Source organism: Grampus griseus, assembly GCF_964374135.1.
Source record: "Grampus griseus genome assembly, chromosome: 16".
Classification (NCBI taxonomy): domain Eukaryota; kingdom Metazoa; phylum Chordata; class Mammalia; order Artiodactyla; family Delphinidae; genus Grampus; species Grampus griseus.
Window position 1 is genome coordinate 39,814,357 of NC_139010.1, and position 26,099 is coordinate 39,840,455.

General features: G+C 43.3%; 1 protein-coding gene across 1 annotated transcript in view; it reads left to right on the forward strand.

Moving 5' to 3' along the window:
* The window catches only part of WDFY4 (WDFY family member 4), a gene marked incomplete at its 5' end in the record, with an annotated part of 260,170 nt that overhangs the window by 15,389 nt on the left and 218,682 nt on the right, over positions 1-26,099 (forward strand). The window contains 6 exons of the mRNA XM_082672941.1: positions 571-760; positions 1,698-1,855; positions 3,453-3,905; positions 4,807-4,911; positions 6,566-6,756; positions 13,436-14,016. Coding sequence (XP_082529067.1) covers positions 571-760; positions 1,698-1,855; positions 3,453-3,905; positions 4,807-4,911; positions 6,566-6,756; positions 13,436-14,016 — 1,678 coding nt within the window. The remainder of the gene's footprint in view (positions 1-570; positions 761-1,697; positions 1,856-3,452; positions 3,906-4,806; positions 4,912-6,565; positions 6,757-13,435; positions 14,017-26,099) is intronic.

A 26,099-nucleotide genomic window follows, 5' to 3' on the forward strand; every position in this document is an offset into this window, starting at 1 on the left:
TCCATTCTTGCCCTGGCTTCTCACAGCTCTGGGGTGACCAGTGTGTTCCACAGCAGGCCACATACCAGTGGGGCCTGTCTTCCTCGCCCTCCCTTGTGGACCACACTTCCCGGCTCCAACCCCCTGGATTCTTTAGTAGCTGATACACACCATCTTTTTGCCCTTCATCTTCCCACGTGTTCATATATCCTTCCCTACACTTTTCATCAAGCTCATTTCTGCTCAGCATTGCTTCCTTAAGGTCTTCTGTGACACTCAGGTCTGGTGTCTTGCATCTTGTTATTAATGGGCCTGGACTGTCCTGTGTGCTGGGAATGAAGAGCAGAGGGCTTAGAGGCTCCCTTCCACTTCCTGTTTCACCTGCTCTCCGTCTGGGCCCTCGAGTGTGGCTCTCAGGATGACACTTCTCATGGAGGAGGCTTCTTCTTGATCCAAGAGCCAGCAGAAAAGTGTTTTGAATGAATTCTCATTCACATCTTGATATACAGTGTAAAGGCAGGTGGGGAGGGAATGACCACTGAAGAAAAGCTATTGCCTTTGAATTAGCAGGGGTGTGTTTCCTTCCTGCAGCCATGGATTGCATCAAGATCTCCCTCCAGAACCTCTCCAGGCTTGCAGACACTCTCCCTGCTCCCGAGGTGAGCGAGGCACTGAGCCTCGTCTTGGGCTTTGTGAAGGACTCCTACCCTGTCTCCTCTGCTCTGTTCCTGGAGTTTGAGAATGGGGAGGGCTACCCTCTGCTACTCAAAGTGTTACTTCGGTAAGTGGCTGTGCTTGGTGGGGAAGAAACGGTGGAAGCCAAGGTCCTCACAATCATTTGCAGTGCTTTGGAGAAAGACAGATATTGGGGCTTCTCAGGATGTCTTCTGAAATGCAAATCTCCAGAGAGCATGGCCAGAGCGACTTTTATTGCAAAAGTAAATCAACGTGCAGCCGGGTTTGGAGCTACTTCTTTAGGAAACCAATGGGTGATCACAAGAATAGTTTTACCAAGTCCATTTGGTGGCATGTACCGCCTGCATGCCTGCTGGCCTAACAGCCACCTGTCAGAATCCACATCCTGTGTTGGAGGGCTTTCTGGGATGGCTGTGACCAGCTCTGCCTATATGCTTTGGGGTTGGAAGTGCCCATAGATCAACAACTCCAGGACCAGCCCTCTACCAATGACTGGTAGAAGCTGATGGATCCGTACCCAGCAAATTTGCCCCTTGGGTGGGAGAGCTCTACCCTGCCTTCCAGAGTCCCTGGGAGAATTAGAAACAAAAACAATACTCACTCTTGAAATAAGCATGAGGAAGTCTAATAAAGTCCAATTATGTCCCATGATGTCTGTATTGTTGCCATTCTGAAATATCAAATCTCTCATTTTGGGGGTGCTTCTGCCCTGCTGGTGCCCTAAGCTCGTGACTTCTGGGGGGCCTGGCCACGGAAAGCAGCCTTCCGGTGAGCAGATGCTGTGGCTCTTCACAGCTTTCTCTTTATTCTAATTGCACGTCCTCAGATCAAGGGCTGAGGCTTGCAGACAGAGTGACTTTCATCCCTCCCTGCGTCTTTTGGTGCTGAACTGGTGGAGACCTTTTGGGTCTTGCCCAGCACTGCGATTTCCATTGCCTCTGTATCCCTGCAAGGAGCACCATGAGCAAACCTGGCTGCTCCGTCCAAGACGTCCAGGGAGCTGGCCTCGTCTGTCCCCACAGGTATGACGGGCTGACCCAGAGTGAAGTGGACCCCCACCTAGAGGAGCTCCTTGGGCTGGTGGTGTGGCTGACAACCTGTGGGAGGTCAGAGCTGAAGGTGTTCGACAGCATCACTTACCCGCAGCTGGAAGGCTTCAAGTTCCATCACGAGGCTTCTGGTGGGTCATTGGGTGTCTCTGGGTGCCTGACAGCACTTGGCACTGTGCCCTGACAAGGCAATGCAGGTCATTCCCTGATTCGCTGTGCAGAAACAAACATGTGGCACCTGTCAGTGATATAGTAGGGGCTGATTCTGTCATGCCTTTGGGGACATTTAAAATCTCTCCTTTATAGATTTTTCCAGACGACCTGGGTGGGACTGAGACGAAATGTTTGCTTTAAAAAGGCAAAGACTCTCTCAGATAATGGAGGGAGCCTGTGATCTCCATCACAGGTGTGACTTACTTGGTAACATCTGCTTATCTAACAGGGACTGATGGCCCTGAAACAGCCATCCAGGCTCAGAGTCAGTGCCTCCTTAGCTCTACAAGATACTGACTGATTGATTGACGAACTCAATCAACATGTACTGATAATTTCTGTCCAGCAGCCACTCCACCCCATGCTGGGTACCACCGTGAAGAGGCCAGGTGTCTGCTCCTTAAAACTTCTCTATAGAGACCATCACACAAACCTTGAGCCATAATCTACTCAGTAACTGGCTGATAAACAGGCACAGTGGTGACACCAGTGCAGAGAATTAGCTCTGCCTGGGTCAGTCAGGAAACCCGGCACAGAGGGTCCCATTCAAGACAAGTTTCAAGGCAAAGGATGGGTCATCCAGGTAGAAAAGAGGGGGAAGAAATATAAAGACAGAAGGTACAGCCTGGGGAGAGAAATGGTGACCAGAAACATCTGGGTGAGTCTGGGGAGATGGGCAGAGAGACCTGCGCAGACCAGAGGTGGAGGCTGCAAAGCTGTGAGACCAGGTTAGGAAAAGCCACTGGATGTGACTCCAGCAGACGCACAGGGGAGTGGCTGGATTAGAGAGGAGTTTCAGAAACATCTCGAGTGTCTGAAGCACAGAGGGCTGGAGGCAGGGAGTTCTCTGAGGAAGTATCTCCTGGGTAAGAGAGAATGAGACTTAACCTTCTAGCTGGAGAGAAAGGAGGGAGTGGGTTTGGAAGGTGTCTTTATTTAACAGCTTGCCTAGAAATGAAACTGACTTTGCTTAGTAATCTTTAACATCATTTGATTTTAATTAATTGAAACCAATCCTCCAGTCCTGTGCTGCCTGATGGAAATATAATGCGAGCCACATTACGTAATTTTAAATGTTCTAGCAGCAAAATTTTAAAAATTAAGAAGAAACAGGTTAAATTATTTTTAATAATATATTTTATTTAACCCAATATATCCAAAATATTACCATCAAAAAATGTGATCGTACAAATAATTGTTAATGACTTTTTTTTGCCTTCTTTTCTTAGTGCTCCGTCTTGAAAATCTGATGAGTATTTTTACACTCAGGGCACGCCTCAGTTCACAGTGGCCACATTTCAAATGCTTAATTATCCAGCATGTCTTGGACAATGCAACTCCAGCCTTATTCACATTCTGGGCATATGGCTTTTCTGGACTTCTGATAGACATTTACCCACAGGAGCTAGAAAATAGAAACTTTAAATGGTATTTCCTCGTGATAATGCAAGCATGTATTTCTAGGCATAGGCAGGTGAAATGATTTGCAGGATTATTTCTTTTTTGCATCTTCAGGGGTGACCGTGAAGAATCTTCAGGCCTTCCAAGTCCTGCAGAATGTTTTCCACAAAGCCAGTGACCCTGTCCTCTGCACCAAAGTCCTGTCATCCATCAGGACCATGTGGGCCTGGAACGCCCGCAACTTCTTCCTGCTGGAGTGGACCCTGCAGCCCATCTCGCAGTTCGTGGAGATCGTGCCCCTGAAGCCGACCCTGGTGCAGATGCACTTCTTCCAGCTGCTGGAGGTCCTGGTGTTTGAGCTGCATTACGTGCCCCATGAGATCCTGCGGAAGGTGCAGCACCTGATCCAGGAGAGCCCAGAGCCGCTTGTCACCCTCGTGGCCTTGAAAACTGTCCTCAGGATCGCCGGTGGGGACCCGCTCTTCACTGACATCTTCCGGGACTCGGGGCTCCTGGGCCTGCTGCTAGCCCAGCTACGGAAGCAGGCTAAGATCCTGAGGAAGTCAGGTGCCTTCCAGGAGCTTTAGGAGGGGAAGTGGGGAATGGGTGGGGGCCAGTGTTAGCTGGGCCTGGTCTGTGTACCAGCCCCACCACCCATTAACATAACAGAGAAAGTGAGTGTGCCCATGTCACCTGGTGCCCTGAGAGTCAGAGAGGGTACCCCTGGGCTACATGGCTTCACAGCACAGGCAGCCTCCCTATTTTCTATAACTTGCCTGATCTTCCCCATGAAGAGGTGGGAGGGATGGGTGTAACTAGAAGCCGACTCATGGGACTAACTCAGGCCTGATGAGTTCTTAGTTTTCAGATACCTCCTGCAGTAGATATTGTCTGAGTGTGTAGGTAGGGAAACAGCACAGGACAGGTCCTCAGCAATGCAAAGGGGAAAGGAGGCTCAGAGAGGCTTGAAAGTCCAGGATGGAAGGGTGTGTGGGACACGTCCAGGGTCAGCTGGGATACGGCCACCTTGCTCACATGGTGCTGTCAGACCCAATGGCCTCCCACCTGGAGCAGAGGTCAGTCACCAGGGCCTTGCTGGCCAGCTTGCCCCTCTAAACCTTGGCCACACTTTTGCATGCCCTGCTGGGTTGTACACCCGTGGCTCCTTGGCAGCACTCCCTCACCCTGCCTCAGGAGCGCGGGCCTGGGATTTCCCTGCCTAACATGCCCCATGTACATACCCTGGATTTTACAGCAAGTCTTCCAGGGGATTTTGATGCACTCAAGTTGGAGAACCTCTGATGTAGGGTTGTAGGGTCACATCTTACAAATTGGGATGCACCCTCCTTTATAAGGGAAGCATGATACTCATCTTTTTTAAGAGGATAGGAAACTAACGGAATTGGAGATTTGGGGCCATAGCACATGTACTTAAAAATGTTTCTTCATTGCTTCTTAAATATGGCAGGAAACAAAGAGTCCAATCCTGGAGTTCAGGATACAGAAAGAGAACTGACTTGTGTGATGCTGAGAACTGTGGTCACGCTTCTGAAAGGATCAGTTCGGAATGCAGGTAAGGGTGGTATCAAATTCACCTCGTCACTGGTTGGGAAAACATTAACTATTTCCTGGTGATTTATGTCATTGTTCAAAGGCTATATCCAAGGAATAACCAACACTATCGCTGTGGCTCATGTCCATTCACTGGTTGATGTTCAGGGATCAACAGTAGATTGGTAGACACATCAGTTGACACTTTTTACTGTTTAGGTTGCTAAATAAGGCTGGGAATCAAAGAGTTATCTTAAATTTATGAGACCACAGAAACCCCATCTCTCTCAAGTAAAATCTTTTAATATACTGCTGCACTGACTATAGATACTTTTTAAAAAATATTCAAATTGTAAAATACAGGCAAAGAAAACTCATCATTTTTTTTTTTTTCGGTGTGCGGGCCTCTCACTGTTGCAGCCTCTCCCGTTGCGGAGCACAGGCTCCGGACGCGCAGGCTCAGCGGCCATGGCTCACGGGCCCAGCCGCTCCGCGACATGTGGGATCTTCCCGGACGGGGGCACGAACCCGTGTCTCCTGCATCGGCAGGCGGACTCTCAACCACTGCGCCACCAGGGAAGCCCGAAAGCTCATCATTTTTAAGAGACATAATTTGATGTGCTTTCAGCCCATGATGGATTTAGTACCTTCATCCATTCAAAAAAAGTTTAGCTTCCTAAGATCGTGTGGCTCTCATGCTTAAAAAATACGTGCCTAAAATATAAATGCATGTATATTATACTATGAAGCAGATGCATCAGCAAAGTGACATCGGTGGGTTTGGTGATTTGGTGCATCTTTATCTGAGGCCCTCACAGGTCAGCTATACCGAATGTGAATGATTATTTCACTATGGTAGAGCGTCTCTAATGTTAGACTATAAGAGATTCCCTGGAGGTTTTGGTTAATAGGGAGGTGCATATTCCTAAGCTCCCTCCCAGAGATCTAATTATCAGGTCAAGGTAGAGCCTAGTAATCTACTTGTAAACAGGCTTCCAAGGTGATTTCCATGTAAGGGGTACCTGGCCCATAATTGGGGAAATCCTGCCTTATGGAGTTGACCAGCTCAAATCCATGTCACACCATTTGAACGATCCAGTTACTTCCTAGTTCTTATTCTACACGTGATTACTTCAAAGATCAATCCTGGGGAAGAAATTCTTAGGATTACTTTTAAACAAAAACACACCATTAGCCAAATTTCTTAAATCCTGCCTGCCGCCCACCTTGCCACAAGAAACTACCTATGAGTTAAACATACTCTTAAATTCTGGTTTGCTTTCAATAAGAATTTGGGCAGAGACAAGAGAGAATTGCCATTGGCCCTGGATTAGGGGATTACGTGGAAATAAATACCAGAGGTATATCCAATTAAAGTTTGTATTACTTACGTCTCTAAAAACAGAAAAGGGGGAAACTTTTTTTCAAAAACAGAATTCTCACTGGAGAAGAAAGCGGTTTTTCTTTTTAATTCTCAGCTCCATAGTTTCTCTCTTCCTCTTCTTATTTTAACAGTAGGTATGGATTTTGAAAAAAAATTTCTAATGCGTGGAAAACACACATACACATGTAGTCAAACAAACTTGGAAATTGTGAGGAAAAGCTTTCCTTGTAATTGAAGCTAAGGTGCCAAGGCCCCCGTCGCTCTAGCCCCGTACTCTCTGTCTGGTCCCCAGTTGTCCTGAAAGACCACGGCATGGTGCCCTTCATCAAGATCTTCCTGGACGATGAGTGCTACCGGGGAGCCTCGCTCAGCATCTTGGAGCAGCTCTCAGTCATCAACGCCGAGGAGTACATGAGCATCATTGTGGGCGCTTTGTGCTCGTCCACTCAAGGGGAACTGCAGCTGAAACTGGATCTCCTGAAGGTGATGTCAAGTCCTCCTTTGTGATGGGTTTCCCATGGACATGCAGCAGGTGACCGGCATTTGCCCACGCATTCATTCATTTAGTTGGTCACTGTATCATACAGGTAGAGTGCTACTGGCTGCTGTGACAAATAAATCCCCCATCCTCAACAGCCTGGCACATTAGAGGTTTCTTTCTTACGTACCGTCCAATCAGTGATTGGGAGAAGTGTCATTCAGGGACAGCAGTCACCTGGGCATCTAATCCAGCCATCAGACAAAGGAAGGGAGAGCAGAGAAAATGGCACACGTTCTTTTTCAGGCCTAAAACTGGTGCACGTTAACTTCTGTCCAAGTTTCTCTGGGCAGGACTCATCTGGATGCAAGACATGCCAGGAACTGTAGTCCCTGGTTGGGCAGCTACTTCCCAGCCACACTGTAAACTATGGAAGTGGAGCCCAAATTGGTGGTGGCCAAGCAGCAGCCTTGTTTACTTGCCCAGCATTTAGTGAGCATCTACCAGTTACCAGGTCTGATGCAGAGTGCTTGGGACACACTGTTGTATGAGATTCAGCCCTTGCCAACTGGTAGCTCGTAGACTAGGGCTAGTATTAAGCAAGCAGTCATGGTGATGCAGCATGGTAATGCCCCAGAGGTTGAAGGCAGGCTGCCATGGGAACAGAGAAGTAGGAGAGACCAATGCTGCCTTACATGTTTGAGGAAGGCTCACAGAGGAGGGAACACCTCAACTGGGAAGAGGAAGCAAAACGCAGTCAAAGGCACAGAAACAGTGGTTACAAAGGGAGAAGTAAAACTAGGCTGTCACCTTTGGACAACAAAGAGAAGCATATATTTTTGTTTTTGTAATACTGTTAATAATCATCAAGTTATCTTAAAACAGTAAAAGATGATAATAAACATCATCAGCCTTACAGCTCTCACAATTTTGTTGCTCTTCCTGCTTTTCCATTTCTTTTGTCTTTGCGGGCTTATGCCTTAAAAGAAAAAAAAAATCCCCTTTCTTTTGTTTATGCTGTTTAAGAGAAGAGCAGATGTAAATGCAAATATCTCCCAAGGAACTGACTTGGGGACCTGTCATGTCTATGTGCAGAAGAACCCCCTATGCAATACACACTCATGTTGCATTATCGTGCCACTCCGGATCACTGGTGAATTTTATACAATACAAAGTTGCTCTGACTTCCAAAATTAAACCCTCAACCTTCTTTAGCTATGACTATCTCTGTACAAAACCATTTCACCAGTTAGAGAATGGCATTCAGTTTATTTTACCTACTTTATTTCTCAGCAGAGCCAATGTCAGGCACTGATGCAACTGTATTCATGTCTTCTCATGACCTAATCCTGTGGAGTTCAGCATGGCCAATGTGTCACGAGAATCCCATCCAGAAGTGGCATTATGACCATAGTTATCATGTATTTCGCAGATGACAAGAACCAAAACAGCAATTTAATCACAGGGTCAAAGAATCAGTGAAAGTGATGAAACAAAAAAGGAAAGTTAAAGGTCTGTTGAAAGACACTGGAGTCCCATGATTATGTGAAGTAACAGGATTGAGGGGAGCATGTAAACGGGAGAGTAAGGGAGAGAGATATCAAGAATTAATGACAGTTTGCAGCTGGAGGGCACCTTAGCTTCATGTGGTCCTATCTTAATATTGGGCAGAGATAGGCCCCGAGAGATTCTAATACTGAATGGTGAAGTTGAGTTTGGATCTAAGACTAGTGATTTAAAATCTGGTGATTTTTCCTCTTCATTTTGCTGTTTGTTGCATTTTTTCTCATATGTCTGTGTTCAGCTTAATTCACATGAGCCTTATTCTAATAAGGAACAGGGAAGGCAGAGAGCAAGGCAGTTAGGACTTTGGTTTTCTATTGGGTGAATAATTGGAAGCCCTGTCTATTTCTGACATTTTCATATTGAAAGTCAAACAGATTCATGGAGAGAAAAGTTTTGGAGAGCACAAGTGTTTTTGTGTCCATTATAGAAAAGCTCTCTGCTTTGCTCCTGGAAAGTTCATCTTGCTTACTCTATAGCCCAGAAGCACCTTATTGGAGTGACAGCCCTTGGGTAATAGGATTGAATTTCTAGAATTAGCAATGTAAAGCCATTATGGTGTTTTACAGATTCAATATCATTTCAGAATCACACTATCAACAGAGCACATCAGGGATGAACACTGTGTAAGCTTATTTAACAGAGCCATACCCCGCACTCAATGGGCTGTCTTCTCCCTGTGTACCAAGTCACTGCTGGGCAGTTGGGAGGGTGCCCAGAGCCGCCATTGTTCTTCCAGGACTAGGGTGATAACACGTTGTAGCTCCCGTGGGTGGCGGGGAAGGATTGGGCCCCAGAGCCTGTTCCAGCCTTGCCCACCACTGAGTCGTGTGAGCAATTAGCCAACGTTTGCTGGAATCTGATGTGGGATCTGCCCTTGTTCTGCATCACTTTGGGAACCCCTCGGGAAACAAAGATGTAAAATTAGTTCTTTCTGGCTAGATTTCCTTGTTTGGCAGTTGACAGTGGACTCTGCCCAAAGCACTGTGCCTGCAAAGTGGGTCAGATGTAGGATGAGGTGAAAGTGGTGGAGGGAGGGGACTTCAAAGGCAGGACTCCCTGCCTCACCACCCAATAAAGGTTTGTCATCTCTGAAGCGTATTCACATCATGGTGCCACCCTCATTTCCCTTCCCTGAGAATCAGCCAGCTGCTCTGGAGGAGAAAATTCCTCCAGAAACATGTGACTTAAGGCAGTTGCTCCCAAAATCCAGTGGTGCTTCCATACCAATACAGAGGCACATGTGACTTCACCACCTAATTCTGGCAAATGATAACCGAGTTAAAGAATAATGTAAGCAAATGAATTTCCTCTCCATGGCCAGTGGGACTGTGATTGGGTTATGCACAAATTCAGATTGATTTGCTAATATACATTTAGCTGTTCAACTCTGAGCTTAATCGCGTTACCTCACCGGTCCTCCAGCATGACACGTGGAAAATTATGAGGAATAACAAATAATAGAATGTGAAATAAATCCTGTTAGTCCTAACGTAGTTAGCGCTTTGCAGCAGACATCCATTTTATAGATTCAAGCTTGAGGAATACTAACTCAGAGAGGATGACATGGTAACTGAGTTAAGGAGGAGAAAATGTGCTTAACGCTGACCTTTCTTGAAATGTGTCAACCCTAGCCTGATTACTTTGACTTCAGCTGATTAAATTTACTCCCTTCCGTAGACTCTCAAGCCTAGGTGATGCATTATCATGCAAAGTTGAATGACAGTAATGGAGACCCTCCTCCCAGGTCCCCAGTTCCTGACAAATCGTTTCCCGAAGTAGTGCAGTATTTATTTTCCTTTATGATAGAAATGTTTCTCTTTAGTTGCTATGAAATTAAGCCTTTGTAATTGGATTTGGGGCTCTTTACTTTATGACTCTGCAAATATGAAATTAACCCCATCCCAAGAAATAATAGAGCAGTCTAAGTTCTAATGAGATTACCCCCATTTTAGATAATGACTTTGAATTTAATAAATCAAACAAAGCAACAATTAAGGTCAGCCATTGCTTTTTTCTCCACCCCTCCCAACCGGAGGAGAAAAGAGCCGTCTAGGAATTACAGAGGATAGACCCTCTGAGAGACACAGACACTATTACTGGTTTGCTTTCTTTTTAAAATATCTGCTCTCAACATTCCTTGAATGATGGAGACCTTCTGAGCAACGTCTGGTGTCAACTTGGACAACTGGAAGATGGTTTCTTAAGGAAAGAGGGGGGTTTTAGTGGTCATCCAGCACTTAGACAATTGCTCTAATCTGATTAGTTTTATTTTTTAATTACTCTCTCTTTTGGGTGTTTGTTTTGTCACACGTCATGTGATAAACAGAAGAGCTCCATTCATTCCATTTGCCTTGAACAACCTCATCGTAGTTTTAGGAGCCACCGAAAACACTCACATACATCTAGACAGTTTACAGTTTCACAGCTTAAGACTTCCTGATGTCTCGGTGATGTATTTATTTTCCACGGCACGAGTCACATTGAGACAGGTCGAGACACACAATGCAATGCACGCTGTACCACACGTTAATGCTCAGCCTTTTGTGTGGGTTATCAGTTGGCAGGAAGAAACTACCACCACCACACGCACTTCAAGGTTAGAGTTCATTTCCAACTTGACCAAAGAAACAATATTCTGTGCGGAGTGAGTTGCTCACACAAGGCAGGCACAGAGGACTGGCCCCAGTGTCCTGGGGTTGGGGGTGGGGTTTGAGGAAGGCAGCTGTGGTGATGCAGTCTATAAAGAGAAAGGCCGTGCCTGGTCTAGAAAGCTCTGTGTTGCTAAACCATAAGGTTTTACATTCACCAAATGTCACTATTCTGAAGAATCTGCTCTAACAGTCTATATACAATCTTCTCTTTAAGGACCTGTCTACAAATATCAAACTTTCCTGGGTTTTGAGCCAAATTCAGAAGTAGTTGGGTCATATCCTCACCCAGGAGGAGAAAGCAGTTGTCACTGCCTGGTCCTTAATGTTTCACTTTTGCTTCTAGCTTTCAGGCAGTCTGGAAAGCCCATTTCCCTGAAGTCTATCCCACCACTCTCATTTGATCCCCGGTTAGTGCACGGCCCTGATGCTGTTTCTTTTAAAGAACAAAATGACAATTCAATTTCACCACAGTCACTCCCTGAGCTGTGGTGAGTAGTCTTTGATCTAACCACCATAAGTCATGCATTGTTTTCTCCTATAACTGGGAAAAGATCAACTGACCCACACTGGTAGGGATGAATCTTTCTACATCACTCTATATGATAATTTGTCCATTTTGAACATAATCGTGGCCTTTGGCCTTTTACAGATTCTCCTAGTTTCTACAATCTTTGTTTTTAATTTCTTGAAATGTCATGGATGGGGCCGTGGGAGCATGTTAAGCAGCGCCTTGGTCGTCATTTCTCTCCATCTTTGAAAGAGTCCTTGCCTGTATGCATTTACTTAGTCCTGCCTCATTTTGTGCTTTCTTACCCCAAGCTTGGGTTGACTGCCTGCCAAGCAGCTCAGGCTTCGTGTAGCAGAATATGATATTAGATAACAGAATTTGGGTGTTAGGGGTACACATTATATTGTTTCAGATAAAACTCTAGTGTTAGGTTAGGGTTACCAGCATTTTAGAGATAGAGCTAGAAAATCACCTTTGCCCTGCAAAGTGCATGACTTCATATTTCATAGCTACCTGTAACTTTACTGAATTTCTATTTGACTTTCTCTATATGAGAATTTAAAAATCGAATCCCTTCCCTCCTTTTTTCTGACGCACCAGTTTTCTCTTTGTCAATGGACTTTCATGCATTATGCTATAGACTGTCACCCTAAACCATGCATTTAAGACACAGCATCATCCCCTCTCTCTCAAATTGGGAATTTCTTTTTATTTTTTCTCTTTGAAACTTGTTTCAAGCATCCTGAAATTGACTTTAAGTTGTGCCTGCCCGGACAACCCTCTTTCTTGTGTCACTGAACACTAAACACTTGAAAGGACAAAACAATTCAAATCTTCCTCCAGAGCAAAACTACAGGGACTGGCCATTCTCTGGGAAACATGCCTAAGAAGCCTGGGTCTTCGATGCAGTCCCATGCAATTTTCATGAATAGTAAATAACTAAATACCAAAAGTTAGAGGCTTTTGATATTTACCTAAGATCATCCATGCATTCTTCACTTTTAGGTGTGAAACTTTAGCACAGAATGAGAACTTCTTAAATGTAGTCCTTCTTTCCTTCCGAAACATTTATTGAATACCTAGTGCATATCGTGCACAGGGCTCAATGAATAGTATATTGGAAGTGCTTAGTAAATATTTGATTTTAGAAGGAATTAAAAGTTTGGCTGTCCAGTAGAAATCTCAGCAATCTGTAGAAGGTAGATTGCATATGTGTGTTGAAATAGCCTAAACTCCACACACGGTCTATATTATGTGCTATATCTATATGTTTCCTTCCATTAGGATTTCTCTTCTCCACCTTAATTTCCTCATATTTTCACACCAGGTTTTAAGTAGATTTGTTTGACTATCTTTCATTTATTAGAAGTATCTGTGCTTGCACAGAGAGGGAGGTAAATAGTAATAAGTTGCTTTATATAGATTTCACTGAGTCTCCTTTTGCAATACAGGAAATGGTTCATTCCATAAGTTTAGCAAATATTTATTACGTAGGTGCTATGTTCCACAGCAGTGAGCAAGCCTGATTTCATGGGGCTTCAATGCAGGCGAAGGCTGAGACAATTTTCAAGTAGCTTCAATACAGTGTGGTGAGAGTTTTGATTGGGGATTTAGAGGTGTGAGCGCTCAGCCTGGGATGAGAACAAGCTAAGGGTCAGGGAAAGCTTTGTGGAGGGAGATGCATTTAAGTCAAGATACAGGACTGTAAGTCAACACTATAAAGCAGCATAGCCTTTAAGAGCAGCCATTTGAATGAAGACACTGAGGCACAACCCAAAACTAAAAGTAAGAGGAATGGTACTGACCTCCCAGTGTTTCAGAGTCGCGCATCGGTAGCTCGCTGTTCCTACGGAGTGGAGCGCAGAAGAGCACCCGGAACGCTTTGGCAGGGATGGGTGGGAGCTCAGCGTTAAAGATCTGCCTCCTCCATCTCACTCACTTGTATCTCATTGGTTTCAGTCTCTGCTCCGGATCCTGGAGACCCCCAAAGGCCGTGCTGCTTTCAGAGTCTCCAGTGGGTTCAATGGGCTGCTGTCCCTGCTCTCTGACCTGGAGGGGTCTCTCCGGGAGCCCCCACTGCAGACCTGGGGGGCAGTGTCCCCCAGCCAGACCCTGGACCTGGTCCTGCACACCCTCTGTGCTGTGTCTGCAGCACTGTACCTGGACCCCGTCAACGGTGACTTCTTTAGGAGGACCGGGCTGTTTGAGAAGCTGGCAGAGGACCTCTGCTTGCTGGGCTGTTTCGGGGCCCTGCAGGAAGAGGGCGCTCCTCCGCACTCCTGGGAGGACACAAAGGCCAGGCCATTTGCCGATTTGATGAGTGCGGCTTTTTCCTCTGCCAGCCCACTCCCACCCAAGATACAGAGCTGCCTCCAGATTCTCAGCTTCCTGGACAGCATGGCCCGAGGCACCCTCCACCTGTGCAAGGACCTGAAGGACTCACCGAGGGCGAGGCAGGAGGCGGTTGTGGACGCTCAGAAGGGAGAAGCCGTCAGTGACCCCCAGAGAAACTTCAAGCAGTGGCCAGACCTGGAGGACAGGTAGACCTTTGCTGCCTGCTTCCCTAATCTGTAATCAGTGTATCTCTGTCTCCCGAGTCCTACGTAAGCACCCCGCGCACGCGTAGTACAAACTGGCTGTGAGGAACCGTCACGTTGTTACTTATTCTTCAGAGTAGGTGTCCCCGCCCGGCGTTGTTCCAGCGAATAGAACGAGACGGAGTTGGATTCAGAAGCAAAGGAAAGCTTTCTTCTTTTATCAGAGAATGGAGAGGTGCCAACTCACTTGCTCTCCTGACAGGCCAGGGGTGGGGCTGCCGTTTAGGGATCTAGAGTGGGGGGGGCGGGGGGCGGAGATCGCAGTGCCGGGTGCAGCGTCTCTGCACACAGCTCACCGCCGCCATCTTGAATTGAGTATCGTATGCAGCGCTTCTGCGCACGCTCCACGGGCTGCAGGGTCCCGTGCAGCCGTTTCGCGCTAGGAACTCCGGTCTGAGGTGCGTGGTGCGGGCCTCTGTGTGCAGTACCCTATGAGCAAGTGAAACTAGACTAAGCACAGGAGAGGAGGTGAGACCTTATTTTATCACCTAGATTCCATTTTGTTTTTCCTAGGGACCCCAGAGGGCTTTGCTGGTGAAAGCAGGACTGTCTTTTCTTTAAATCAAGTTAACTTTGTTTTCAAGCCCCTCTCCCCGTTCACCCACCCCCACCCTGAGAGCTGGCAGAAAACCAATCCAACTCAATACAGGGCTGGGGGATGCTGTCGGGTCGCAGGAGAACCAGGGAAGTTTACCCGATCTTGGAAACTGAGGGCAGAGCTCTGCTGCCCATAGGCTCACTTTCTTCTTTGGCATCTTTGCTGCTCCTGGGAGCTTTGATGCCTGGGCCCAGCCTCCCTGGTATGCCCGGCAGCCTTTGCTTCCTAGGTCTTATCTCCCCCCCCACACACACACCTGCCAGGGCACTGCCAGGGTGTGGGTGTGGTCCTTGACTTGTAAGACACAAACAACAGCATCCTTCCCAATCATGGGACTCTTCCTGTTCTTCTTGCTGCTTCCATTTCCCCTAACAAGGACAATTTCTCTTACTTCTGCAGGCTCATCTCCTCAAGGACCTCATACTTTGATAACCTTTTGCTTTCATCCCTGTAACACAGAATTCCACTAAAGCAGGGGAGCACAAAGAACCCCCCACCACCTTGGAGCGAGAGGGGAAAAACAAAAGAACAAGGCAACAAAATAGTTGGTGTCTTTTTTTCATTCCTCTGAAGCAGCAATGACAAAACACAAATATTTCAGTAAACTATCCTGCCTGCCACCTCTCCAGGTCATCTTGCCTTTAACACCACAGGACAGTCTTCTGAAAGACATTGCACGTGTTTCTCCAAAGAGAGCCCCCTTTGGCCAGACATGTCGGGGGTTGGTGGTGAGGGGGATGGATGTCAATTCTCCAGCTACCATAATAATCATATGATTGTTCCTGTTACATTGGTTAATCTGGTAAATCGATTAGTTTTCTCACCTTGCATTCCTTCACAATTTGCTCATGATATAATTATTGCTAGATTTGATTTGCTAATTTTTGAAAAGAATTTTTGTTCTTGAGAAAGTTCAGCCTTTCACACTCCTTTCTTGACTATTTTTACTATGAAATTTGTGTTACCCTCATAAATTGGGCAGTGTTCCCTCTTCTATTCTCTGGAAGAGTTTATGGAAAGATTACTATTTCTATTCCTTTCTTTTAAAAATTAATTAATTAATTAGCTGCATTGGGTCTTCGTTGCTTTCTCTGGTTGTGGCGAGTGGGGCTACTCTTCATTGTGGTGCACAGGCTTCTCATTGCAGTGGCTTCTCTTATTGCGGAGCACGGGCTCTAGGCATGTGAGCTTCAGTAGTTGTGGCTTCAGGGCTCAGTAGTTGCGGCACATGGGCTTAGTTGCTCTGAGGCATGCGGGATCTTCCCGGACCAGGCTCGAACCTGTGTCCCCTGCATTGGCAGGTGGATTCTTAATCACTGTGCCATCAGGGAAGTCCTACTATTTCTGTTCCTTAGCTATGTGATAGAATTTGCCAGTGTAATCTCAGGAGCCTGACGTTTTCTTGAGAGAAGATTTATTCTTTTTTTTTTGTTTTTTTACCTTTTTAAAAAACAGCTTTACTTTTACATAATTCATACACCATAAAATTCACCCATTTAAAATGTACAATAATTTGTTTTGTATATTCAAAGAAATATACAATCATTACCACAATTGATTAGAACATTTTTATCACACCAAAAGAAACTCCATACCCATTAGCCATTATTTTCCATTTCCCCTGCCCCTACCTCCAGTCCCAGGCAACCACTAATTTACTTTCTGTATTTAGGAACTTGCCTATTCTGGATATATCATATAAATAGAATCATACAGTATGTGATTTTTTTTGTTTCTGGATTCTTTAGCATAATGTTTTCAAGGTTCATCCATGTTGTAGCATGTATCAATACTTCATTCTTTTTATTGACAATTTTCCAGTGTGTATACCACAGTTTACTTATACGTTTATCAGCTGATGGACATTTGGATTGTTTTCACTTTGGGGTTATTATGAATAGTGCTGCTATGAACATTCATGTACAAGTTTTTGTGTAGATACATGTTTACATATTTCTTAGCTAGATACCTAGGAGTGGAACTGCTAAATCATATGGTAATTCTACATTTAACATTTTGAGGAATTACCAAATCATTATGCAAAGTGACTGTACCATTTTACATTCTCACTAGCAGTGGGTGAGGGTTTCAGTTTGAATACCTTCTTGCCAACACTTGTTATTATCTTTTTGATTATAGCCCTCCTAGTGGGGGTGATGTGGTATCTTATTGTGGTTTTGATTTGCATTTCCTTGAAGGCTAATGATATTGAGAAGCTTTTCATGTGCCTGTTGGTTATTTGTGTATCTTCTTTGGACAAATGTCTGTTAGAGTCTTTGCACATTTTTTAAATTGATGTAACATTGGTTTATAACTATATAAGTTTCATGTGTACAACATTATAACTCGACTTCTGTGTATACCGTAGTGTTCTCACCACCAAAAATCTTGTTTCCAATTCATCACTATACAGTTGATTCTCCTTACCCATTTTGCCCTCCCCCATCCCTCCTTCCCCTCTGGTAACCACTAATCCGTTCATTCTCTGTTATCTATGTGTTTACTTTTGTTTTGTTCTGTTTGTTCATTTATTTTGTATTTTTTATATTGCATATATGAGTGAAATCATACTGTATTTATCTTTCTCCATCTGACTTATTTCACTTAGCATAATACCCTCAAGGTCCATTCATATTTTTGCAAATGTCAAGATTTCATATTTTTTATGGATGAGTAGTATTCCACTGTGTGTGTGTGTGTGTGTGTGTGTGTGTGTGTGTGACATCTTATCCATTCATCTGTTAATGTGCACTTAGATTGTTTCCATATCTTGGCTATTGTAAATAATGTTGCAATGAACATAGGGGTGCATATATCTTTTTGAATTAGTGTTTTCATAACCTTTGGATAAATACCCAGAAGCAGAATAGTTGGATCATATGGTAGTTCTATTATTAATTTTTGAGGAATCTCCATACTGTTTATTTACATTCCCACCAACAGTGTATGAGGGTTCCTTTTCTCTGCACCCTCACCAGTACTTGTTGTTGCCTGTCTTTTTTATAATAGTTATTCTAACAGGCATGAGGTGATATCTTATTGTGGTTTTGCTTTACATTTCCCTAATAATTAGTAATGTTGAACATCTTTTCATGTGCCTGTTGGCCATCTGTATGTCATTTCTGGAATCTCTACTTAGATCTCTGTCCATTTAGAAAATTTTTGTTGTTGTTGAGTTGTGTGAGTTTTTTTTTTTTTAATTAATTAATTTATTTTTGGCTGCATTGGGTCTTTGTTGCTGCACGCAGGCTTTCTCTAGTTGCGGCGAGTGGGGGCTACTCGTTGCGGTGTGTGGGCGTCTCATTGTGGTGGCTTCTCTTGTTGCGGAGCACGGGCTCTGGGCGCGCGGGCTTCAGTAGTTGTGGCACATGGCCTTAGTTGCTCCGTGGCATGTGGGATCTTCCCAGACCAGGGATCAAACTTGTGTCCCCTTCATTGGCAGGTGGATTCTTAACCACTGTGCCACAGGGAAGTCCCTGTTTGACTTCTTTATATATGTTTTGATTACTGTAGCTTTGTAGTATAATTTGAAATTAGGGAGTGTGACACCTCCAGCTTTGTTCTTTTTTCTCAGAATTGCTTTGGCTATTCAAGGCCTTCTGTGGTTCCATACAAATTTTAGGACTTTTAAATTCTATTTCTGTGAAAAATGTTGGGATTTTGATAGGGATTGCATTGAATCTGTAGATTGCTTTAGGTAATTATGGACATTTTAACAATGTTAATTCTTCCACTACTATGTTAAGTAAGAGTGGTAAGAGTGGCATCCTTTTCTTGTTCCTAATCTAAGAGAAAAAGCTTTGTTTCTCACTGTTCAGTATGATGTTGGCTGGGTTTGACATATATGTCATTTATGGCCATTATTCATTTTATTCAGAGTTTTATCATAAATGGATGTTGAATCTTGTCAAATGCTTTTTCTGCCTCTATTGAGATGCTCATGTGATTTGTATCCTTTTTTTGTTTATGTGATGTATCATATTGATTGATTTGCGAATGTTGACTCACCCTTGTATCCTTAGAATAAATCCCACTTCATCATGGTGTATGATCCTTTTAATGTATTGTTGTATTTGGTTTGCTAATATTTTGTTGAGAATTTTTGCATCTATGTTCATCAGAGACATTGGCCTATAATTTTCTTTTTTTGTGTTGTCCTTGTCTGGTTTTGGTATCAGGGTAGTGCTGGCCTCATAAACTGTGTTAGGAAGCATTCCCTTGTCTTCAGTTTTTTGGAAGAGTTTGAGATTCTTCTTTGAATGGTAGAATTCACCACTGAATTTGTCTGGTCCTGGACTTCTGTTTTTTGTGATATTTTTTTATTACTGTTTCAATCTCCTTACTAGTGATCAGTTTATTCAGATTTTCTGTTTCTTCATGAATCAGTCTTGGAAAGTTGTGTGATTCTAAGATTTTATCCATTTCTTGTAGGTTGTCCAATTTGTTGGTGTATAGCAGTTCAGAGTACTCTCTTAAAATCCTTTGTATTTCTGTGATATCTGTTGTAACTTCTTTTTTGTTTCTGATTTTATTTATTTGAACCTTCTCTCTCTTTATCTTGGTGAGTCTAGCTAAAAGTTTGTCAATTTTGTTTATCTTTTCTAAGAACCATATCTTAGTTTCAGACTATTGTCTTTTTAGTCTCTATTTCATTTATTTCCATTATGGTTGTTATTATTTCCTTCCTTCTACTGACTTTGGGCTGTTTGTTTTTCTTTTTCTAGTTCATTTAGGTGTAAGTTTAGATTTTTTTTTTGAGATTTTTCTTATTTCTTGAGGTAGGACTGTGTTGCTATAAACTTCCCTCTTAGAACTGCTTTTACTGCATCACACAGATTTTGACACCGCAAATTTGTGGTTTTTCCAACTTTCTTCTTGTAGTCGATTTCTAGTTTCATACAGGTGTGATTGGAAAAGATGCTTGATATGATTTCATTCTTCTTAAATTTATTGAGATCTGTGTCCCAACATATGGTCTATCCTTGAGAATTTCCACGTGCACCTGAAAAGAATGTATATTCTGCTGATTTTGGATGGAATGTTCTATATTCATTTAAGTCCATCTGCTCTAATGTTTCACTTAAGGCCCGTGTTTCCTTGTTGAGTTTCTGTCTGAGTAATCTATCTATTGATGTAAGTGGGGTATTAAAGTCCCCTACTATTACTGTGTTGCTGTCAATTTCTCCCTTTAGGTTTGTTACAATTGCTTTATATATTTTAATGTTCCTACATCAGGTGCAAATACATTAATAGTTGTTCTGTCTGCTTGGTGGATCATCCCCTTTGTATAATGTCCATCTTTGTCTCTTGTTATCTTTTTTGACTTGAAGTCTATTTTGTCTGATCTGAGTATGGCTGCACCTGTTCTTTGTTTTTTTGTTTTGGCTGCCATTTGCTTAGAGTATCATTTTCCATATCTTTACTTCAAGCCTATATTTGTCTTTAGAGCTGAGATGAGTCTCCTGGAGACAGCATATAGTTGGGTCTTGTTTTTTAATCTGTTCAGCCACTCTCTGTCTTTTGATTGGTGAATTCAGTCCATTTACATTTAGGGTGATTATTGATATGTGAAGACTCAGTACTGCCATTTAATCTTTTGTTTTCTGGTTGCTCTGTATTTTCATTGTTTCTTTTTCCTTGATTTTCTGTCATTTTAATTTGGTGGTTTTAGATGCTATTTTTCTAAGTTTCCTCTTTTTTATGTTTCATTTCTCTGCTCTAGATTTTAGTTTTGTGGTTACCATGAGGTTTGTATAAACTGTCTCAGAGATTACATAGTTCTTTTTCTGCTGAAAGTGTCTCATCTTCATTTGCCTATACAGATTTTGTCCTTGTCTTCTTCCCCTTTTATGTTTGTTGCCACAAATTATCCCTTTCTATGTTGTGAGTTTATTACCAAATTGAAGTAGCTATAGTTGCTTTTAAAGCTTTTTCCCCCCTTTAACCTTTATGCTATAATTGTTTAACAACTAACTCTGGTGAAGAGTTACAATTTTCTGATTCTGTCTGTTTATTACCTACTCAAAGTTTTTTGTACTTTTGATGTTTTGTTTCAGGTAGAAGAGCTCCTTTCAACATTTCTTATAAGGCAGGTCTAGTAGTGATGAACTCCCTCAGCTTTTGTTTGTCTGGGAAAGACTTTATTTCTTCTTCATATCTGAAGGATAACTTTGCTGGGTAGAGTGTTCTTGGTTGACAGTTTTTATCTTTCAATATTTTGAGTATGTCATTCCACTCTCTCCTGGTCTATAGAGTTTTTGCTGAGGAATCTGCTGATAGCCTAATGGGGTAACTTGTAGGTTACTGTCTTTTTTTTTTTCTGATTGTCTTTAAAATTGTTTATCATTGACTTTTGACAGTTTTAATATAATGTGTCTTGGAGAAGATCTTTTTGTATTGAGATAATTGGGTGTTCTGTTAGTTTTGTGGACTTGTATATCCAGTTTCTTCCCAGGTTTGGAAAGTTCTCAACTGTTGTTTCTTTAAATAAGCTCTCTTCTCCTTCTGGGATACCCGTTATCCTTATGTTGCCTTTTCTAATCAAGTTTGATAGTTCTTGTAGTTTCTTTATTAAAAAATCTTATTTCTCTCTCTTCTTCTACCTGAATCATTTCTAGATTTCTAACTTCAAGCTCACTCATTCTCTCTTCCATATGGTCTGCTCTATTCTTTATCTCATTTATTGAGTTCTATCCATTCTTTATCTCATTTATTGAGTTCTCCAGCTCCAGAATTTCCAATTAGTTCTTTTTTGGAGTTTCAGTCTCTTTGGTAAAGTATTCCTCTGTTTATTAATTTTACTCTTTAGCTCATTGAACTGCTTTTCTGAGTTTTCTTGTAGCTAATTGAATTTCTTCATGACAGCTATTTTGAATTCTCTGTCAGTTAGATCACAATCTTCTGTGACTTGAAGTTTTACAGAATTGTTATTTTCTTTTTGTGATACTGTGTTTTCATGGTCCTTGATGAGTTGTTCCTCTGCTGGTGCATTTGAAGGAGCAAACTTCTTTCTTATTTAGATAAAGTTTTTTTTACTTTGATTCTAACAGTTCGAGTTCTTAATTAAAGGCCTTTCTTTTTGTTTTTCAGTAGGTGGTGCTATAGCCCAAGTTTTTGTTTCTCTTGAGTGGCCTCCGGCTATATTTGAGAACCAGCATTTTCCACCCTCCAGCACCTCTGCCAGAGGTTTCTCTGGTGTCCTCATTGCCACTGCTTGCGCCTTGCTGCTGCCAGTGTTGCTACTGTCACTGGTATTTCCGCCTGGGACAGTGGGATGGCAGGCACCTCTACCATGTCTGGGGACACCTGGGTCACGGACACTGCTGCCACAGTGGGGAAGGGGAGAAGCCAGAGTCATGGCCACCTTTGCCGCCTCCAGGGTTGTTGGGTTGGTGGGTGCTGCTGTCATTGGTAGGAGTGGGGGAGGCTGGAGTTACGGGTGCTGCTTTGGCTGGAGGGACCAGGGTCATAGGTCCTGCCACCGCTGCTGTCCGGCTCCCTGTGGCTATGGGTGCCATTGTGGCTGGGAGGCCTAGGTCTCATGTGCCACCTCTGTTGCTGCTACCAGGTTCGCTGGGGCTGCAGACTCAGCAGCTGTGGCCAGGGGCCAGGATCCCAGCACTGCCTCTGCTAGTCCCTGGTTCTGCCTCCTCTGTGTGTCCCAGTTCATCCACCTTCAGATGTACAGATGTATGGATCTCTCCAGCATCCTGCTGTGTTGGGCAGAGGAAGCTTTCTGGAGTTAGGAATGTTTCACCAGTTGTAGGCTGAAGGGGAGAGACAAAGGGAGCTTTTCACACCATAATGGTGTTGATGTCACCTCTGCAGAGATATATTTTTGTGAGAATAAATTTCAGTTTATTCTTGCATGATTCATAGTAAGTTATTTTTCAAGTTTATTGTTCTCATTTCACCTGTTTTAATTTATTGGCATAAGGCCATTCACAATATCCTTTTAACTTTTTATTCCTAACACTATCATTTGTGTATTCTTTCTCTTTTGCCTGCAGCACCCCAGCGTTCTTAGCAGAGGTTGATTTATTAATGTGTCTGTGAACCAGCATTCAGCTTTTCCTGTCTCGTACATCGATTTTCTGTTTCTTTTTTTGTTCTTATTATTTCCTTCCACTTTCTTTGGGTTTATTCTAGTATTCTTTTTCTTAATTTAATTGTTATGAGACCAATTTTAAGTCCTCTTTTTAAATATAAATTTCCTTGTTAACTATTACTTTAGTTCCATCACACAAGTTTTATTATATCAAATTTTCAATATAATTTACTGCTAAATATTTTCTAATTTCCCTTATGACTTACAGGTTTACTCTTGAATCTTATTTGAATTATAAATTTCCAAAGTTAGAGTATTTTTGATCATCTTTTTGTTATTGACTTCTAACTTTGTCATCTTGAAACAAAGTGGACTGTATGATGCTAATCCTTTGAAATTAGTTGAGCTTGACTTTGTGTCCCCAATGTGGTAAATTTTCATAAATATTCCTGGGTGCTTGAAAATAATGCACATTTTCCAATTGTTAGGTTCAATGCTCTATTTATGTCCTCTAGATGAAATTTGTCAGTTGTTCAAATTTTAAGATTGTTGGCATATCAGCTACTAAGATATGTTAAATATATTTCATTATAATGGTAGCTTTGTCAATATCTGTTAATTTTTTTAAAATAAATTTATTTATTTATTTATTTTTGGCTGCGTTGGGTCTTCATTGCTGTGCCTTGGCTTTCTCTAGTTGCGGAGAGCAGGGGCTACTCTTCGTTGCATCGCGCGGGCTTCTCATTGCGGTGGCTTCTCTTATTGTGGAGCATGGCCTCTAGGCGTGCAGACTTCAGTAGTTGTGGCGCATGGGCTCATAAGTTGTGGCTTGCAGGCTCTAGAGCACAGGCTCAGTAGTTGGGGTGCATGGGCTTAGTTGCTCCGCAGCATGTGGGATCTTCCCGGAGCAGGGATTGAATCCATGCCTCCTGCATTAGCAGGTGGATTCTTAACCACTGCAGCACCAGGGAAGTCCCAATATCTGTTAACTTTTGCCTTACATATATCTGAGGCTATTAGAATCACACACATTTATAATTTTTCCATCATCTAGAGGTATCAAAGTTTTTATCATTATATGATGACCTTCTTAATCTCCATTAGAACATAACAACTTTATCTAATAATAATAAGGCTCCACCAGTGTTCTTTTGGTTAGTATGTGCCTGAATTATTTTTTATCCTTTAAGCTTTCTGTGTCCTCATGCTTTAGGTATTTTTCCTGTAAACAGTAAAGAGCTATTTTTTTTTAATGTGTATTTTAAACTGAAGTTTCCTTGTTTCTTTGTGTGGTTGATGATTTTTAATTGTGAGTCTTGCTCCGAGATTTTCCTTTTCCCAGACTCCATGCAGCCCATCCTTATTCTGGCCATCCTGCCTTTCTGCAGACACAGCAATGCCTCAGTGAGGCTGCAGCTGCCCTTTGTAGCTAGGCCTTGGTCAGATTCCAGGCCCTTCTCTTCTTGCTTTGTCTTGGGAGAATTCTCTTTCTGAGGTCCCCTGACCTCTCTATTCCAGGGGCAGAGGGTTCTCTGAGGAGGCCTTTGTCCTGGCCATCTGGACAGCATGCAGCTTAACTGAGGATCTCAGTGCTGAACCTTGTTCTACTTATCCTACCAGCTTTTAGAGGGCAGGGAAGTATTTGTCAGCATCAAAAACATTTAGTAAGTGGTAGTAGGTGATGAAAAGCAATAGCCATTTGTTGAATGTCTCTGGGGACTGAGCACCAATGACTTATTTTCATTTAATTCCCTCTCAAATTTTAGCATTTTACCAATAAAGAAATGGAGGCTGAGAAAGGATAAGAAACATGGTTGAAAGTTAACACCTAGTAAGTGATGGAGCAAGACTTTGAACTCAGGTCTACCTCCAAAGCCTCTGTGTGTGCTTCTGAGTGTGTGTGTGTGTGTGTGTGTGTGTGTGTATTTGTCCTGCTTTTTTCTGGATGCTTCCGCAGTAATAGTGATGACTTGCTTGCTCTGCCACAATAGACTGAAGTTGAAGGTTTGGGCTCTGACTTGTAGATGGCATCAGGCCTGATTCTTTACAGACAACTCCTGTGTCAAATGTCATCCTGGTTTCACAATGAGGAATTTTTAAATGTACAAGAATCAGATTTCATAAATAGAGCAATTTTTTGGTCTTTAAAAGAAATACATCACCCTTGACATTCCCTAATGGTTAGAAAAGGGGAAGTGAAACCCCAGCCTCTCCTGAGAGAGTCTGTGGGGTAAAGGACAAGGCAGTGGGCTGGGCGTGGTGGACAGGGTGCTCATCCATGCCCACCACTGACACTTGGCATCCCCTTGGGCAAGCAACTTGGCTTAGCCCTGTCCATACACAGTGGGCTGTGGTCTCCAGAAGGAAGACAGAGGCTGTGGGCCTTAGGCTCAGGCCTGTGTGCTCTACACCTTAGTGTTCCTTGTGCCTTTTACTTTATCTTACTGAGTTTTGATTTCCCAATTCAAATGCGGGGATAATAAGAGTATCCACATTGAGGGGTGTTGTGAGGTGAGGACTGGAGATGATAATGGTGTTAGTTAGTTAGATAATGGTCACAGCCGCCGTTTACTGAGCACTTGTGTGCCAGATGCTGTGCTTTGCTTTCACAAGCATTAGGTAATCTATGTAGCTACGATTAAGTAACATTTTTCACAAAATAGAAGATATATATTATATAAATCCCAGAATATATAATGAGATTCCCAAGATACAGAATATTTAATTTAATCTCTGTGAACCATAACACACACACCACCTCCTTCACAGCACGTGTGGCACACACACACCCCACGCACACAGCATACACACACGCACACATGCGCACACACGCTCTCTCTACAGTGGAGCTCAATAAATGGCAGCTGTGGTTGTGATTAATCATGCAGACCTTCTCTGGTATTTACCAGATCCTGCTACCCGGGAAGGATGTCATCCTTCTAGGCCAGCCAGTCCACTGTGTGGGTCTGGAGAAGGTGGAGAGGGCAGTGGGTTAAGCATTTTTTTAAATTAATTAATTAATGTATTTATTTTTGGCTGTGTTGGCTCTTCATTGCTGCACGCGGGCTTTCTCTAGTTGCGGCGAGCAGGGGCTACTCTTCACTGAGGTGCGCGGGCTTCTCATTGCGGTGGCTTCTCATGTTGCAGAGCATGGGCTCTAGGTGCGCAGGCTTCAGTACTTGTGGCTCACAGGCCCAGTAGTTGTGGCTTGCAGGCTCTAGAGCGCAGGCTCAAGTAGTAGTGGCGCACGGGCTTAGTTGTTCCTCAGCATGTGGGATCTTCCCAGACCAGGGCTCGAACCCATGTTCCCTGTATTGGCAGGCAGATTCTTAACCACTGAGCCACCAGGGAAGTCCCTCAAGCATTTTTTTTAATCATGGA